The 17,164-nt window shown below is 47.6% G+C and overlaps 1 protein-coding gene across 1 annotated transcript in view; it reads right to left on the bottom strand.

Moving 5' to 3' along the window:
* KIAA1755 (KIAA1755 ortholog) overlaps window positions 1-14,651 on the bottom strand; it is a 41,299-nt gene extending 26,648 nt beyond the window's left edge. The window contains exons 1-2 of the mRNA XM_055437216.2: window positions 14,397-14,651; window positions 826-1,023 (exon numbers count right to left, since the gene is read on the bottom strand). Of these exons, the coding sequence (XP_055293191.2) occupies window positions 826-1,023; window positions 14,397-14,399 (201 nt within the window). The 5' untranslated portion in view covers window positions 14,400-14,651. The remainder of the gene's footprint in view (window positions 1-825; window positions 1,024-14,396) is intronic.
* Between the last annotated feature and the right edge of the window lie 2,513 nt (window positions 14,652-17,164).

The following is a 17,164-nucleotide window of genomic DNA, read 5'->3' as shown; positions in this document are numbered from 1 at the left end:
CTGTCATTTGCAGCCAATGAGTTCTATCTAAAACATTTTTCTTTCCACTTTGCCTCAGGAAAGGGTTCCCTGACATCTGGGTTTGAAGGAGTCTCATTGACTTTCCAGGTGGCTCAGTGGTAAAGAATCTTCCTGCCAATGCAGGAGGCGTGGGTTCGATTCCTAGGTTGGGAACATCCCCTGGAGGAGGAAATGACAACCCACTCCAGTATTCTTGACTGGAGAACCCCATGGATAGAGGAGCCTGGCAGGCTACAGTCCATGGGGTCACAAAGAGTCAGACAAGCACTAGTATCTCTGTTGCATCCTTAAACATGGAAGACATAATTAACCAGTCATAGAATTCCTTCTTACTGAGCCAACCAGGTTGCTCTAGGCAGTCCCTATTAATCGATCAAAGTTGGTATTCGTTCATTCATCATCCAGGGAGGAAAGCAAGAGTTCTGATGCCACAAGGGCTCCAGGGAAGGTCTGGGACATTCTCTAAGCTTTCCCACTTTGGTCAAGATAGCCAGATGATGTCCACAGTATCAATTCCTGGGGGCCAGAGAACCCACATGGATGCTTTACCCAGGCCTCCCTCCTTGTTATTTAAAGTGCAAATGTGATTGACTCCTAGATGTCAGGGGTAAAGGCCCAAGGGACCTTCCTGTCCATCTATGGGGCTGGGGTCTTCTGGGGGGCAAGCAATTAACACCTGAAAACCATCCCACATCCTTAGTTCATGCTCTTCAACAAGACACACACCAGCCCATTGCCTTCTCTGCACACCTCTAGCCCTTCTGGGAGAGCTCCTACCCTGACCCCGCGTCCCTGTCAACTTACACAGGCTGCCTCACGCACTTGTTCACACAGGCGCTTGGCAGGGATGAGGAAATCCAGAAGGAAGTTCAGTCCATCACCCTGGAAGTCAGAATCCAGGAGACGGAACACCTGACCCAGGATGGTAGGTGCTGTTGCCTCAAAAGGGGGATAGAGGCCCGCCAGGGCATGCTGGATGGCTGCGTCCAGGGATGGGGGGTCCTGTGGGGGACAGGAGAAGAGGATTAAAAGCAATAGCAGCAACAATAATAAGAGTAGCGGCCACTTCCCAGGACCTTCCAGGCCCCATATGACTAAGGTCCTTGCCAACTCTGACTTCCTCTGCTACCCCTTCCCACTCGCACACCCCCTCCAGCCACACTGCTTTCTTTCCTGTTCTTCAAACACTAGGCACAATCTCACCTCAGGGCCTTTGTACTTGCTGTTGCCTCTGCCTAGAATGCTCCTCCTTAAGACATCCTGATTCCCTCACCTCCTGCAGCTCTTTGCTTGGTTGTCATCTGCTGGTCCAAAGTAGAGTAGAAGAACAAGGGAAGGCATTCAGGTCAGGGCCAGAAGAAAAGCGGTGGTCAGCAATCCCAAATCTGGCCACTTGGCTGACCTGCAGTTTGAAGGTGAGCCACCAGCAAAGCCCAACCTGGATCAGGCAAGCCCCAGCCATATGCAGACACATGAGTGATAATAAGTGGTTGCTGTTTTATACTACTTGTTTGGGGTGGTTTGTTACACAGCTATAACTAACTGATACAAGTTGGTATAATTGATACAAGCGCCCATGTTCATATATGGAGGATGCCTTCCCTAGGTGTTCCTTGGAAACAGACCATCAACACACACCCTCCTAAGCCTACTCCTTCCCCACATCCCTGCCTTAGTGATTGGCCCCCTCATCCAGTCAGACTCCTAAACCAGAAATCTGCTCATCATCTTGCCCTTTCCTCCTGCCTCTCCTGCCCACAAGCAACTGTCAACTGTATCCTACAGTCTTCTCATCTCCAACAGCTCACCAACCCACTCCCTCTGCTTGGTTCCCCTGCCTTGCCTTGATCCAGGTCCCCATCATTTCTTCTACTGAATCACATCGTCACTGGTTTCCCATCTTTAGTCTCCCTCCCAGCCATTTCTCCAACAGGACCCCAGAGTGATCTTTCTCAAATGCAAACCTGGGGGATTTTCCTGGTGGTCCAGTGGCTAAGATTCCACACTCCCAATGCAAGGGGCCTGGGTCTGATCCTTGATAGGAGAACTAGATCCTACATGCCACAGCTAACAATCTTGCTTCCCAGGTAGCTCAAACAGTAAAGAATCTGCCTGTAATGTGGGAGACCTGGGCTGGATCCCTGGGTCAGGAAGATCCCCTGGAGAAGGGCAAGGCAACCTACTCTAGTATTCTTGCCTGCAGAATTCCATGGACAGAGGAGCCTGGGGGGTTACAGTCCATGGGGTCGTAAAGAGCTGGACACCTCTGAGCGACCACCACCACCACCAATGATCTCTCATGCCACAGTGATGATTGAAGATCCCATGTGCCATGACTAAGTCCCAGCACAGCCAAATAAATAATTTTTTTTTTAATGCAAACCTGGCCTTGTAAGTCTCCTGCTCAAAACCTGCTCACAGACTTCTCACTGCCTTCAGAAAGCAACCAGCCTGGCCTCCAGCCTCACTATTCTCCCCAGGCTTCTGCCACAAGGACACACGCACTCTCTTCCTCACTTCCAGGCTTTACACATGCTGTTCCTTCCTCCAGGGATGCCGCCCACCTCCATGACCACTAAACTAACTCCTTCTCATCTGCAGCATCCCAGCCAGTCTTCATCTCTTCCAGACTTTCTCTGACCTACCACTCCCATCCCAGCTGGGTCAAGTGTCCCCTTTTCTGGGCAAATGCCACACTGATTTTGTCTCCTTCAGTGGTCCCCAGGCTCCCTGAGGACAGGAGTGGTATGCAGAATAATGCCCCCCCCAAATGCCCACATTCTAATCTGTGGAACCTGTCACAATGTCCCCTTACATGGCAAAGAGGAACTAAAATTGCAGATGGAATAAAAGTTGCTAATCAGCTGGCTTTAAAATAGGGAGATTATTCTGGATTATTCAAGTGGGTCCAATCCAGTAAAAGTGTCCTCAAATGTAGAGAATGCAGAAGAGGCAAAAGTCGGAAGGAAATGTGACTGTGGAAGAAGCGTCCAAGAGAGAAGATGCTGCTGACTTTGAAAATGGAGGCAGAGCCAAGGAATGTGGGCGGCTCCAAGAAGCTGGGAAAGGCAAACAGATTCTCACTGAGAGTCTCCAGAAAAGAATGCAGCCCATCAACACCTTGATGTGAGCACAAAAAGCTGGACCTGCTGATCTACAGAGATGCAAGATAACAAATTCATGTTGCTGTAAGCTACTAGACTTGTGGTCATTTATTTCAGGAGCAACAGAAACTAACACAGCCAGCAGTGGCTCCTATTCATCTAGGGTCTTTGTTCCTGGCATAAAACAGGTGCTCAGTAAATGTGGAGGGATGAATAAAGTGTCCCTCTCACAGCTTTTCCACCTGTAAAATGGGCAAGAGGGACAAGGCCAGAGGTTCCCAACCAGGTATGGTAATAGGATCCATGAGTTGTGATTTTCAGCTCTTAAAAAGCCTGATGAAAGCCCTTCTGGTTGCCCCAGATTGGCTGCCCGTGATGAGTCCATCTATTGCTGAGGGATGTAAAGGAAGATGAGAATAAATAAGACTGCAACATAAAGAGGGCCTATCTAGGGCAGAAAAATCATTTTTCTAAATGAGGTCCCTGGAGATAGGGAAATAAAATAGAGAGACTTTGAGAAAGAGGAAGAGTGCATTTCTCCATCCCAGAAAGATTCCAATGTTAGGAGGCTATAAAGCCAGGGATGTTAGCCCAGGACATTTAGACAAGTGTCAGTGTCACTGCTGGGTCCCCAGCACCCACAGAGCTGAGTACAAGGGAGGCCCTCTACTGCTGTCTGTAGAACGAATGAATGAATGTCTACAGCCTCCATTCTGAAGGAAAGAGGGTCCTGGCATGACATCAGTAAGCTCAGAGGGGACAAACACTCACATATGGCAGTGCGCAAGCCCAGGAGGGGCTATTCTCACACTAACATGGGGATGGGGTTTGATTTCGAAGAACAGGGAAAAGCTCATCTGGCCTGGTGACCTCTCTCAGTTCCTCCCCTGGCCAACACCCAGTAATCGCAATACCACCTCTATTTCCCAGCCATCTAATACTGAGGCCAGCAGTGGGGACAGGAAGTTGGGGGACCCTGTCTGACACCCATGAACACACAGACACCCTAAGTTAGGCCACCACCCATCCCTCCCCCCTCCTAGGTCCTACCCTACTGTGGCTGCCTGAAGTAGGCACTTCCCTTGCTGGGCCTCGCTCCTCATGGGCACATGGAGTTGGACTAGCTATGTTTTGTTTTGTTTTTGGAAATTTAATCATTTATTGTCACCTTCATGAATGTTAGCATATCTGAATACCTTTTAATACCGTTTGTACTATCATCGTTTACTACTTTTCTTCAAATCCACTCAATTTTTTTTTAATCTCTTGGTCACGCTTCAGGATTCTAGTTCCCAGACAAGGGAAGGAACACATACTCCCTGCCATGGAAGCGTAAAGGCTTCACCACTGGACTGCCAGGGAAGTCCCTCCGCTTATTACTTCTTGAAAACATACATACATAATTGCATCTTTTAAAAAAATTCATTTATTTATTATTTTCAGCTGTGCTGGGCCTTCGTTGGTTTGTGGCTTCAGTACTTGAGGTGTGCAGGATCAGTAGTGGTGGCGCATGGGCTGAGTGGCTCCGTGGCATGTGGGATCTTCCTGGATCAGGGATTGAACCTGGCCCCATAATTGCATCTTAAATGGAGACTCTATGTCACCATACTGGTTATGAGACTGCAGCCAGTTGCTTGAATTCAAATTCTAGCTCTGCCATTTATTGGTCATGTGACCTGGCAAGTTACTTAACTCTCTTTGCTTCAATTTCCTCATCTTTAAAGCTGGAGACTGTCATCCTACCTGCCTTAAAAAGCTGAGACAGGTTGAGTGAGAGAGTACACGGAGATTCTCTGCCGAAGTCTAGCACTTAGTAAGTGCTTTAAACAACAGCCATCAGTGCTTTTTTTGTAGTCAGGTTACAATTATTATATCACTACTTTAAATGGAAAAATCAATATAAATTGGCCGAACTAGAATGTAACTCCAAAAATAAATCAAAGATGCACTGGGTAGTTTTTATATTACTTTTTTAATGGGAGGGATTGGGGGCAGGAGGAGAAGGGGACGACAGAGGATGAGATGGCTGGATGGCATCACCCACTCGATGGACATGAGTTTGGGTAAACTCCGGGAGTTGGTGATGGACAGGGAGGCCTGGCATGCTGCAATTCATGGGGTCGCAAAGAGTAGGACACAACTGAGCCACTGAACTGAACTGAAACTTTTTTAAAATGTATTTAAATATGTATTTATTTATATTTATTCATAAGTATATTCACATGTATTATTATAATAGCTATATATATATGTATATCTCATGTAACTGCGTGCTCAGTTGCTTCCGTCATGTCCAGTTCTTTGTGACCTATGGACTGCAGCCCACCAGGCTCCTCTGTCCATGTGATTATCCAGGCAAGACTACTGGAGTGGGTTGCCATGCCCTCCTCCAGGGAATCTTCTCAACCCAGGGGTTGAGACCTCAAACCTGCTTCTCCTGCATTGCAGGTAGATTCTTTACAACTGAACCATTGGAGAAGCCCCTCTGTAAGTGTATATTTATGCAAATAATTTAATATAACCATAAAATAATTACACATTTACTATATAAAATCTATTTTTACTATTCAATTTCCATAAAAATAAACTATTTTTAAAAGAAAGAGTAATGGATTTGCAAAGCAACTATACTTCAGTAAAATTTAATTGAAAAAAACAAAAGGTGATGGATAAACAGCAAAGTCCTGCTGTATAGCACAGAGACCTACATTCAATAGCCTATGGTAGGACTTCCCTGGTGGTCCAGTGGTTAAGAATCCACCTGCCAACCCAGAAGACATGCGTTCAATCCCTGGTCCAGGAAGATCCCACATGCCATGAGGCAATTAAGCCCCTGCACTTCAACAGCTGAGCCCGCATGTGGCAACTACTGAAGCCCACGTATCCTAGAGCCCGTAGCCACCACAGTGAGAGGCTGCAACCAAACGGTAGCCCCTTCCCTGCTTGCACGACTAGAGAGAGGCTGTGCGCAGCAACAAAGACCCAACACAACCAAAAACGGAAACAGTAAACAAACTCCCAAGAAAGCAGTGTTTGCTTCAAAAAACACCCTCTGGTAAATCATGATGGAAAATGATGTAAAAGTCTGTATATATGTATAACTGAATCACCCTGCTGTACAGCAGAAATTAACATAACATTGTAAGTCAACTATATTTAAAAAAATATTGAAAACAAACAGTAAACAATGAAAAGAAATACTGCTGTTAAATTCTAGGGACATTTGGTGACCTCCTAAAGGTCAGGACACCTCTCTTTCTTCCCAAAGGAGATCACCACACCCTAGAAAGGTGTTACAGACATCTTTTCACAGAGGGAGGCTTACTCCCTGGGTGCTCAGAAGATCAGAGGAGAGTTTGAAAGAGACAGACTCTAACCACATGATTCCATGTTATTTAGTTTCAGTCTGGGACCACCTGTGTCTCTACTACAGTCTGCATCCCAATGTCTGGGGGGAGAAAATGATGAGCCTCAGTTCCCCATCTGTAAATAGGGATTCTAGTCCCCTGCCCGTCTTGCTCAGATGACTATTCTGGACTTAGAAGGAGATAAGGGATATAGGAGTCGTAAGAAAAGTAGAAGTTGTTGCTGTTGTTATTGTTATTAATTGCTATTTATTTTTCCTAATCCTGCCGAACAAAACTCAAGTCCTGGCCTCTGTGTGAAGACATCTGGTCCCTTCCCGAATCCACAAGGGTCACCCTCATACTAACAACAGTTTCCAGGCACCTGCTGTGAACCACACTCTCTTCTCACATTGCTTGGCTACACACAACCATCCTAGGGGCAAAATAGGAACATCCCATTTTGCAGATAAAGAAACTGTGGCTGATCTGGCCCAAGATCACAGAAAAGGGGAGAAAAAGCCAGGATTCAACCCAGGTCTGGGAGGGTCAAGTCCACCCTCTGCCTCATCCCTGGGAGTCTGCCTTGGGGCCCCCAACAGCCATCAGACTTGGGGGTGCCCTTCCCAGCTGTCTGTCTTGCCCTATTTCGAGTGGGGCCTAAAGACGCTGTTTACCTCCCACGGTCACAGGCTTGTAGCCTGGGACGCCTTGGCTTTCACACACTGGCTCAGCTGGCTGCACACTCTAACCATATAAGGAGCAGCCAGTAAAAAGGAAGAATGTTCCAAGTTAACATGACTCTTGAGCTCTTGGCCAGAGCATTACCTGCTACAGGCCTGAACCCCAGGGGCTCATAAGCTGTCCAAGTATTGGGGGAAGCACACGGTGACGGGGCCCAGGCGGCTGCAGAGAGGAAAGCTGGCCACTCTCCACTCAAAATCAACCGAGCAGCCCAGCCTGTGACCACAGGAACCCAAACACCGTCGGCCAGACGTGGGCCCCTCAAAATAATTTCCGTGAAACTTAATCAACGTGTTTCCATTCTTCCCCGGTGAGCATAGCCTGGCTGCGCCTTTAACTGCTCCTCGACAGAATCTGAGGCAGGAGACAGCCTGAAGCTGAGAAAGAAGAGGGTGTCACAGCCCAGAGCCCGTCTGTAGCCCTCCAGCCCCCTCCCCTGTGACCCAGTGCCAGAGATGAAAACACCAATGGGGCTGGCAGGATCGGCCTGCAAGGCTGGTACCTGTACGATGCTCACAGACCTTCTAGAATGACCCACGGTACCTTGCATGATGCCAAAGGACAGAGAAGTGTCTGTTCCCAGCACTCTTGTCTGGGCACAAGAGGAGCGGGGAGTAAATTTCTGATCAATGTCTTTGCAAAGAGCCTCTATTATTATTGTAATCTTAAATCTTGTCTTTATCAAGTAAAATAAGCAAATAGAAAGTGCACGGGCTTCCCTAGTGGCTCTGATGGTAAAGAATCTGCCCACGGTGAAGGAGATCTGAGTTCGATTCCTCAGTTGGGAAGATCCCCTGGAGAAGGGAATGGCAAGCCACTCCAGTATGCTTGCCTGGAGAATTCCACGGACAGAGGAGCGTGCTGGGTCGCAAAGAGTCGGAAACGACTGAACGACTAACACAACATAAAGGGCACAGGTTGACGCATTTTTAGCTCTGTCCATACCCCTGGAACCACTACCTGATTGAAAAGTCAAGATTTCCACACCCCTCCCCACAAGAAAGAGGCCCCCACCCAGACCACTCTCCCATTCCAGCGGTAAGTACTCTTGTGACTATTGGAATTTTTTTTAAAGAAAAATTCCCATGCAGTGTGATCTCCATTGTGTAAAAATGTGTGTAAGCTGAGAGGCCATGAAATAAAGTGTTAAGTGTAGTTACCCCTGAGGGCTGTGAGGGGCAGGGGCTTGTAAGTCGCAGTTTTAATTTTCCTCCTCAGTCACTGGATTTTCCGAACACTCTGTAACCAGCCTGTAGAGATTTTATAATTGGGGAGTGGGGATATAAAAGTGTGATTGTGTGTGTGTGTTTAAGTCTGGTTCCCTTTTTAAATGGTCTCACCAGATGTGGTTAGCTGGGCCTTTTGAGAGGTGGGCTGAACTCTTAAAGGTTCAGCTTTATCCATTTGCTCCAACAGGTACAGATTTTAGCATCACCTAGTATTGACACCTCCAAGCTTGGGAAAAGAGAGGATGGAGGAAAGCTGAGGTAAGCAGTATCCTCAGGCTACGACCTTCAACCCCTACTCTCCTCTGTGGCAGAAATGCCAAGGGAAGATGAGATTCCACCGTTGACTCACTGAGTCTTCTTGGCTTCAGTTTCCCCATCTGTAAAATGGGGGCATTGGGCTTATCTATCTCAAAGGCCATTCCAAGTGGGGCCTTTCTAGAATTCAAGATATAATCAGGTCCAGGAAGGATTGGAGCTGGGATGTGGTTCCCCAATGGGATCAGTTAGTTAACAGGTAGTGAGAAAGTTTACAAAGGTCTGTTTCATCCATCTTCCTACTCAGGTCCAGGGAAGGTCTAAACCAGCAGCCACAGATGCAAATGCCTACGGAGGCCTGAGAGTTGACATGGAAGACGGAATTGGTCTCTCTGTGAGAAAATAACCCCTCTAGCCCTTTGGCGAGTGACCCCTTATGTTGGGCCTCAGAATCAGGGAAGCAGTAGGGAGCTGTGGCTCCTGGGGCACATACCCCGTTTCATCAGCTCCAGCCCAGTGCTGCCTTTGCCCAGCATTGCCAGATCCACTGACATTTTAGTAAGACCTCCCCATATTTTAAAGTTTGGCCAAACCAAATACATCTGTGAGCCTGATGCAGCCTGGTGGGTATCAAGCTGTGACCACCAGGCTCAGCTACCTGGGACCCTCCCCTTGAACTCCTCCAGGCAGGCAAATCTAACCAGTGTTCTGTTGCTTCTGTATGCCAGGAAGTTATTGCTCACATCCATCTAAAGCTTCTCCTGCTTTGAATCCTTTTTAGTTTTGTGTGGGTGGAAGTATGAGTGAGAACTGGCTCCTTATTAAAAAAAAAAAAAACTTTCAGAAACTGGAAAAACAACTCAGATGCAGTGAACTAAAAAGCAAGTGGGAGTCAGCAGACCCATGTTCAAGTCTAGCTTTGTTGTGTATCATCTGTGTGATCTTCAGCAATTTGCTTTACCTCTCTGGGCCTTAGCTCTATGTTTGTTCCTTTCCCTCCTGGCCCTTTTGCCTCTGCCCTGGGGTTCATCTCCCACCCAAACCACATAAGGTTAATAACGATTATAACTAGGCTTCTTCCTACTGAGCAAGGCTTCTGTGGCATGTCTTATGCTAAAAAATTTCCATACATTCTTTGATCTTATCTTCTCAACAATTCTATGGGATGGGTATATTTATTCCCATTTTATAGACTAAGAAACTGAGCCCAAGTCAATAGCAGAGCCAACATATGAACCTGCCCACATAACTACCAGTTCTTCTGCTTCTAACTACCAGTTCTTCTGCTTCTTCCCCAGGCTCCCTGCCACCTAGATAGGCTCCCCTTTGGCCACAATGGTCTTTCTAACACACAGATCCAACTGTAACCTTCCACTGCTCAACTATCTTGAGAGGCTCCCCATTACCTGAGCAGCTCAGCCTGGCATTCAGTTCAGTTCAGTTCAGTTCAGTCGCTCAGTCGTGCCCGACTCTCCGCGACCCCATGAATCACAGCACGCCAGGCCTCCCTGTCCATCACCAACTCCCGGAGTTCACTCAAACTCATGTCCACAGAGTCGGTGATGCCATCCAGCCATCTCATTCTCGGTCGTCCCCTTCTCCTCCCGCCCCCAACCCTTCCCAGCATCAGAGTCTTTTCCAGTGAGTCAACTCGTCGCATGAGGTGGCCAAAGTATTGCAGTTTCAGCTTTAGCATAAGTCCTTCCAATGAACACCCAGGATCGACCTCCCTTAGAATGGACTGGTTGGATCTCCTTGCGGTACAAGGGACTCTCAAGAGTCTTCTCCAGCACCACAGTTCAAAAGCATCAATTCTTCGGTGATCAGCTTTCTTCACAGTCCAACTCTCACATCCATATATGACCACGGGAAAAACCATAGCCTTGACTAGGCGGACCTTGGTTGGCAAAGTAATGTCTCTGCTTTTTAATATATTATCAAGGTTGATCATAACTTTCCTTCCAAGGAGTAAGCGTCTTTTAATTTCATGGCTGCAATCAGCATCTGTCTGCAGTGATTTTGGAGCCCAAAAAAATAAAGTCTGACACTGTTTCCACTGTTTTTCCATCTATTTCCCATGAAGTGATCGGACCAGATGCCATGATCTTTGTTTTCTGAATGTTGAGCTTCAAGCCAACCTTTTCACTCTCCTCTTTTACTTTCATCAAGAGGCTTTTTAGTTCCTCTTCACTTTCTGCCATAAGGGTAGTGTCATCTGCATATCTGAGATTATTGATATTTCTCCCAGCAATCTTGATTCCAACTTCTGCTTCTTCCAGCCCAGCGTTCCTCATGATGTACTCTGCATATAAGTTAAATGAGCAAGGTGACAATATACAGCCTTGACGCACTCCCTTTCCTATTTGGAACCAGTCTATTGTTCCATGTAAAGTTCTGACTGTTGCTTCCTGACCTGCATACAGGTTTCTCAAGCCTGGCATTAGTGGCCCATTAATCTCCCCAGAATCCCCTTCCTATGTCTAATACACAATACACCCTAGCTCAGGGCTTCCCAATGATCCATGTATCTCATTCATGAGTTTTTCTTACTGTTCACCTAAACTAATTTATTGTTTCTTTAATATCCATTATTTATGGGGTTGGCCAAAAAGTTTGTCTGGGTTTGCCCAAACATTTTGGCTAGCCCAATACTTCCTATTCATCTTTCTGTCAATTCATTCTCAACTTGAATTTATTTGTATTTATTATCATGTGTTCCTGCTGTTTAAATCACTTCCTAACACTCACTAAGATGAAAAGCTGTAAAATGAGAAATGTTCATCTGTGTGCCATCGATGTCTCCCCTTCCAGGACCCTTTGTGGGGTCCCCACTTTGGGAAGCACATCCTGAACTCCCACGAGCTCCTCCCCAGACTGGGTGAGCTCTTCCCCACCCTTCAGAGCCCTGCTCCACCTGCATCTTTTTATTTTTATTTTTTTGGCCGCTTGTGGAAATCTTAGTTCCTTGACCAACGATTGAACCCAGGGCACTGAAAGCCCTGAGAACTAACCACTGGACCACCAAAGAACTCCCTCAACCCGTATCTTTAATTTTTTCATGATATGTGTACTTCCAGGTAAAGTGATGGACTCTACTGCCCATCATTCAGCACAGAATTCCCAGGGAGTGGTCTGCCTTCCCCAATGACTGAAAGCCCCCACCCAGGCAGGGGCCAGGGCTGACTCATCTCTAGGCCCTGATCCTTACACAGGGCCTGGCACACAGTAGGTGCTTTGGAGGACCACCTACCATTGCAAAGATAGGTACTTCGCAATGTTGAATGAATTGAATTGGACTCAACCAGCATTTTTCAAAGCATGGGATGGGATCACAGGTGGCCCATGGGATGATTTGGGGAGGACATGAACTTGATGTGAAATCACAGTAAGAAAGTTATTCTAATTCTCTCCCAGTCCTGTTTATGAGACCAAAGAGAAAGCTCATTGCCAATATATCTGGAACACCTCTCAGACACTTAGCTACTACCTCTTTTAAGAGAAAGAAAATAGTCCTGGGCTTAGAATCATCCACATCCAACTTGATCCAGCCACCACTTTCTAATGTATATTCAATTTCATTGCATTTATTTTTACAGCTACTTTCTATTAATGACAATGAATACCGATTTTTCATGGGCATAAGATTTCCTATTTAAATACATTTTAAACTTACAAATTACTTGATTTCAGGAAAGTATTAAGTAAACAATAAGTAGTAAATTTTATAATTTCTTTATACCTTATCCAGTAAGTAGTTATGCAAAAATTATTATAAGGATATGGAAATTTCAGAAATGTGGGACTAGATAAGCCGTAAGCCCTTGTCATAAGATGCTTTGACCTTGGGCTGCCCAGAACACTAAATAGCCATTAATCAAATCACCCCACAAACATTACAGCTGTGATGGGTGCCACAAAGTAGAGATACATAGCATGCTAGAGTGAAAGGCAGAGGAATCAGGGAAGACTTTCCTGAGGAGGTGACATTGGGTGGAGATTCACAAGATGAATAGGAATTCATTTAGAGGAAGGTGTTCCACCTAGCGGGAGCAGTATGTGCAAAGGCCCTGTGGCAGAAGAGAGCATGAAACATGAAACCTCGGAACCAAAGTCAGAGCGGCTGGAGTACTCTGACTCCAGAAAAGATGGGCAAGTGGCAACCTTTAATATTTAAAGACAGAGATAAGAGGAAAATCCATCCCTCACTCCCATTCAGGAAAGAATTGTTCACCCTTTGAGGGAGCCACTCAGAGCCTTGATCTGAGGGGTCTGAGGCTCAGCAGAGCATCTGGATTCTAAAACGAATAACTGTGTTAAGTCTGAAACGAGAAAAAATGGCTCTGGAGTGGCCAAGACCACCCAGTTGCAGGTTCAGAATTCAGGTTGTCCTAATTGCCACTTCCTGATAAGAGTGACCTTGGGCAGTCACTTAAGTTCCCAGAGCTTTGGGTCTCCATCTGTGGGGTGGAGATACAGCAGGTTTACTGTTAGAGGAGGTGTGAGTTATATGATCTCCCGTATGTAAATTGCCCAGCTCAGAGCCTTGCCTGTGGTGAGAGGTGAATAGCCATTAACTTATGATGACTATTGTCAAACAGCTCCAAGAGCAACACGTGTGTACACCTGCCCTGTGGTGTGTGGATTTAGGAGTCTGGTTTTACAGTCTGTCGGTGGTGTATATGCAGGTGATTATGCTCATATTCTAGCAATCTGGGGAAGCAGGCATACAAGGCTCGGGTTGGAGAGGGCATGTGTGTTCAGCAGTGTGAGAGTGTTTGGATGCTCTGTGTGTGTGTGAGCCTGTCTGTATAGGAGTCTGCGTGTGCACAAATTCAACTGACGCAGTTTCACCCTCGTCCATCACTGTCAGGGATTAAAGTTGTGGCCTGTCCCCAGAGCCCTTTTCCAAATCCCCACCACTTCTGTGAACCGGCCTGGGGCTCCTGGCTGAAACTGGGCTGAGATCCCTTGAAAACAAGCTTTTCTTTCATTCTGTTTCCAGACATTGGCACAAACACACACAGCACCCCAACCTGCTCAAGGTGCCAGCTCAGAAAGACATGGCATGGGGGTATAACCCTCCCTCCTTTCTATCCCACTCCCCTAGGCCTACCTCCCCATTCAATTCACATGGGAGCACTTCCTCTTGGACCAATGAGCAGACCTGACTTTGCTTCTCTGAGTCGAAAGCAGCAACCCCACGCCAAGTCTGGGTGAACAAGTCCCTCCTCTCCCCTCGGTACACTAACCCACCTTGCCCTGTGGCGCCCGACTGGGCTGACAGGGGACTTGAACCCTTTCCCCAACCAAACACTGTGACAACAATGCACATATCTGACCCTCAGCCTCAGGTCTGAAAGGTAACACCACCCCAAGTTTGTCCAAGGTTCAGAGCTAGGTTTCAGCTCTGATCTGTGCAATGGGATGGTGCAGTATCAGAGTTTACCAAACATCCAATCTTAATGCACCCACTTCACTCAAGGACAGAAGCAGGCCCAGAGAGGAGGGAGGAAGCCATCGCCAGAGATGGGTTCCGGCACCCTCCAACCCACCCCTGCTGGTGGGGGCAATTAAGCAGACCCTGGCCAGGAACTGAAGGTGGTCTCAACGTAAAAGGAGTCTGCCTTGGACACCCCCTCTAGGGCTGTGCCCATTAACAGGGGACAGAGCAAGGTGGTCCAGGCCTTGGCAGGCGTTACCATGGTGACGGGGTACAAGTGGTGGCGACGGCTGCTCCTCTCCCGGGTGACTCTCAGAGGGTCCGGTCCGCGAGTCGGTGCCTCCGTCTGTCGGATGCAGCCTCAGACCCTCCGCCTAGCCCTGGAGCGGGCGGAGCGGGCTGGCCCCGGGGCGCCGACCCCGCCTCATCCGCGAGGGGAGCCGGGGATTCGGGCAGAGAGACAGAGGGGTGCAGGAGAGACGCACGGTGATTGAGACTGGAGACAGAGACAGAAGGGGAGAGCCGCGGGCGGAGAGGGCCGGGCCACCACCGAGGGCGGCCGCAGGGGCGGGGCGGGCGGGGCGGGCGGGGCGGGGCTGCTCCCCGCTTGGGACCCGGCGGCCGCCGGCGGCCCCTCGGAGCCGGCGCCTCGCCCCCGCCCCGCCCGCCGCCGCCTGTGATGAGAACCAGACGCCCCCCTCCCGGCCGGGCCGCGGGCTGCCAAGGGGAATTTGATCTGGCCCTGTTCCGCACTCCTCCCGCCCAGCTCCTGCCTCAGTCATCGTGCACCCCGCCCACCCCAGGAAGCGCCCATTGTACACACCGACAGAACGAGGCCCTGGCGCAGTCCTGATGCTCAGGGAAGTGAACCTCTTCCTCGCCCACTTGCCAGCTGGGGGATTCCAGCAAGTCAGGAACTCTGGTAAATCAGTTTCCTCATCTGTAAGATAGGGATGATGATGGTGGTAGTGATGATAATGGTGACAATGGTTACGACAGTACCTGCCTCTTAGATTTGGTGTTAAGAAGTAAGCATATGTCCCAACACCTTTCCCCTGTGAAGCCCACCCATGCTTCACAAGGACCACCCAACTCAAGGCTTAGAGGAGATGGCGGTTGTGTGTGAGTTCTAGTCTTATTTCTCTCAAACAGTGACCTGTTGTGTGACTGTGGCCAAACCACTGTTCTCAGCTATGCTTCAGTTCTGGAAGGAGACTGGGAAACTAGATGATAGCTAGTTATTCCTGTTGGGTGACTCTGGGATTCATCCATTCCTTTATCAAACATTGTACCATGCACTGAGCCATAACAAGACAAAGCCCCTGTCCTCGGGTAATGTACAATCTAGTGCGAAAGATAGGCGAAAAATACAAAAAAGTAATACCTGAGTGTGTGAACTGCTAAGAAGGAAACAGACAAATGTTAATGCTGGTCACAGTAGGGGGATCAGCCTAGAGCTGGTGGTTTAGGAAGGGGAGAGAAGCCTAGATCTGAAAGAGGGGAAGAAATTAGGTGAAGACTGGGGATGGAGTGGGAGAATCAGAGTTCCAGGCAAAAGGAACAGCATGTACAAAGGCCCTGAGGTAATACTAAGCTTAAAGAAGTTGGGACTAAGCAAAGAACTGAAAACCGACAAGTATAGTAGTAAGGGTTTAAGTTCAAAGTCCAAGCTCATTCACAGCCCATCTCCCAACCCACATAGGTCAACCAGTCTTTTTGCAGAAAGTACCCAAGCTAGGAGCCATCTCATCTTGTCTGTATAACTTTTACAAGGCCCTTTACATCCCTGGACCTCTGATTGTTCATTGTTAATTCGGGACTAAGAATCCCCTATTTCTAATAGCTCCAACCTGGGGAATCTCTTGATGGTATGTATTCAGCAATCAAATCCTCTCCAAACTGCAGGAGCCCGTCTGGATGGTTTTGGTATCATTACTCCAGACTCGAGCTTTGGAGAGAACAGACTTGTTGATGTCAGGTAGCAGGATTTTGCTGGAAGTTGAGGGGGTTGTAGGTTGTAGGTTCTAGAGTTCCAGCTTTGCAGGGAAACAGAATTGACATGACATCTAGTGTTTGGGATTTGCAGGCAACAGAGACTGATTGTGAGTTAGGCAAAAATAATGAAGGATTAGTGGATTATGGGGTGCTCACAGAATCAGTGAGAAGGCTAGGGTCCATCCTCTGAAACATACAAGGTAAGTGGGATGGTCCTGGCAGGAATGAGTTGTAAACTCTTGATGACCAATGGAGTTACATCAAGACAGACAAACTTCCGAGTGTCAGGTGGAAAGTGTGTAAGAATTACGATGTAAATTCTATTATTGTCCTCATTTTACAGGTGAAAAAAACCTGAGATAATGAGAGGTCATGCAGTTTGCTCAAAGTTGGATAGGAGTTAACTGTGGAAACCAAAATTGGACGTGCTCAATTGTGTCCAATTCTTTGTGACCCCATGGACTGTAGACCACCAGGCTGCTCTGTCCATGGGATTTTCCAGGCAAGAATACTGGAATAAGTAGCCATTTCCTACTACAGGGGATCTTCCTGACCCAGGGATCAAAACTGTGTCTCTTGCATCTCCTGCATTGGTATGTGGATTCTTTACCACTGCCCTACATGGGAAGCCAAAATTGTACAAGGCTGTCCATTTCTAGAAATAATGGTATAAACTACCTCCCTTTTGCTACCACAATGAATCCCAAGCTGTGTATCTCTCCTTGACAGTTTCAAAGACTTAAAAGAGAGATTCTCACTGGGCCACATGCCCAAGGTCCCACCAACCCTGAACATCTCAGATCAACTGGTCACCCAAAAGAAAATTAAGTTGCATACAAAGGGTGGAAAGGGATCTGAAATGGCATATAAACCACAAGTGTGCTCTTTATAAAGTTCATTGCTTGGCTCCATTGACATCCTCGGCAACTTTATTCCTATCCTATATTCTTCCAAAAACACTTTCTACTTTATGGTTCAATTCCACATGCAACCAAACATGTACACACACATACCCGTACAGCCTTGGCCTCA

The sequence above is a fragment of the Moschus berezovskii genome, chromosome 15 (genome assembly GCF_049115385.1).
Source record: "Moschus berezovskii isolate FMDL1 chromosome 15, NW_MosBer_1.0, whole genome shotgun sequence".
NCBI lineage: Eukaryota > Metazoa > Chordata > Mammalia > Artiodactyla > Moschidae > Moschus > Moschus berezovskii.
This window is presented reverse-complemented; position numbering and strand designations above follow the sequence as displayed.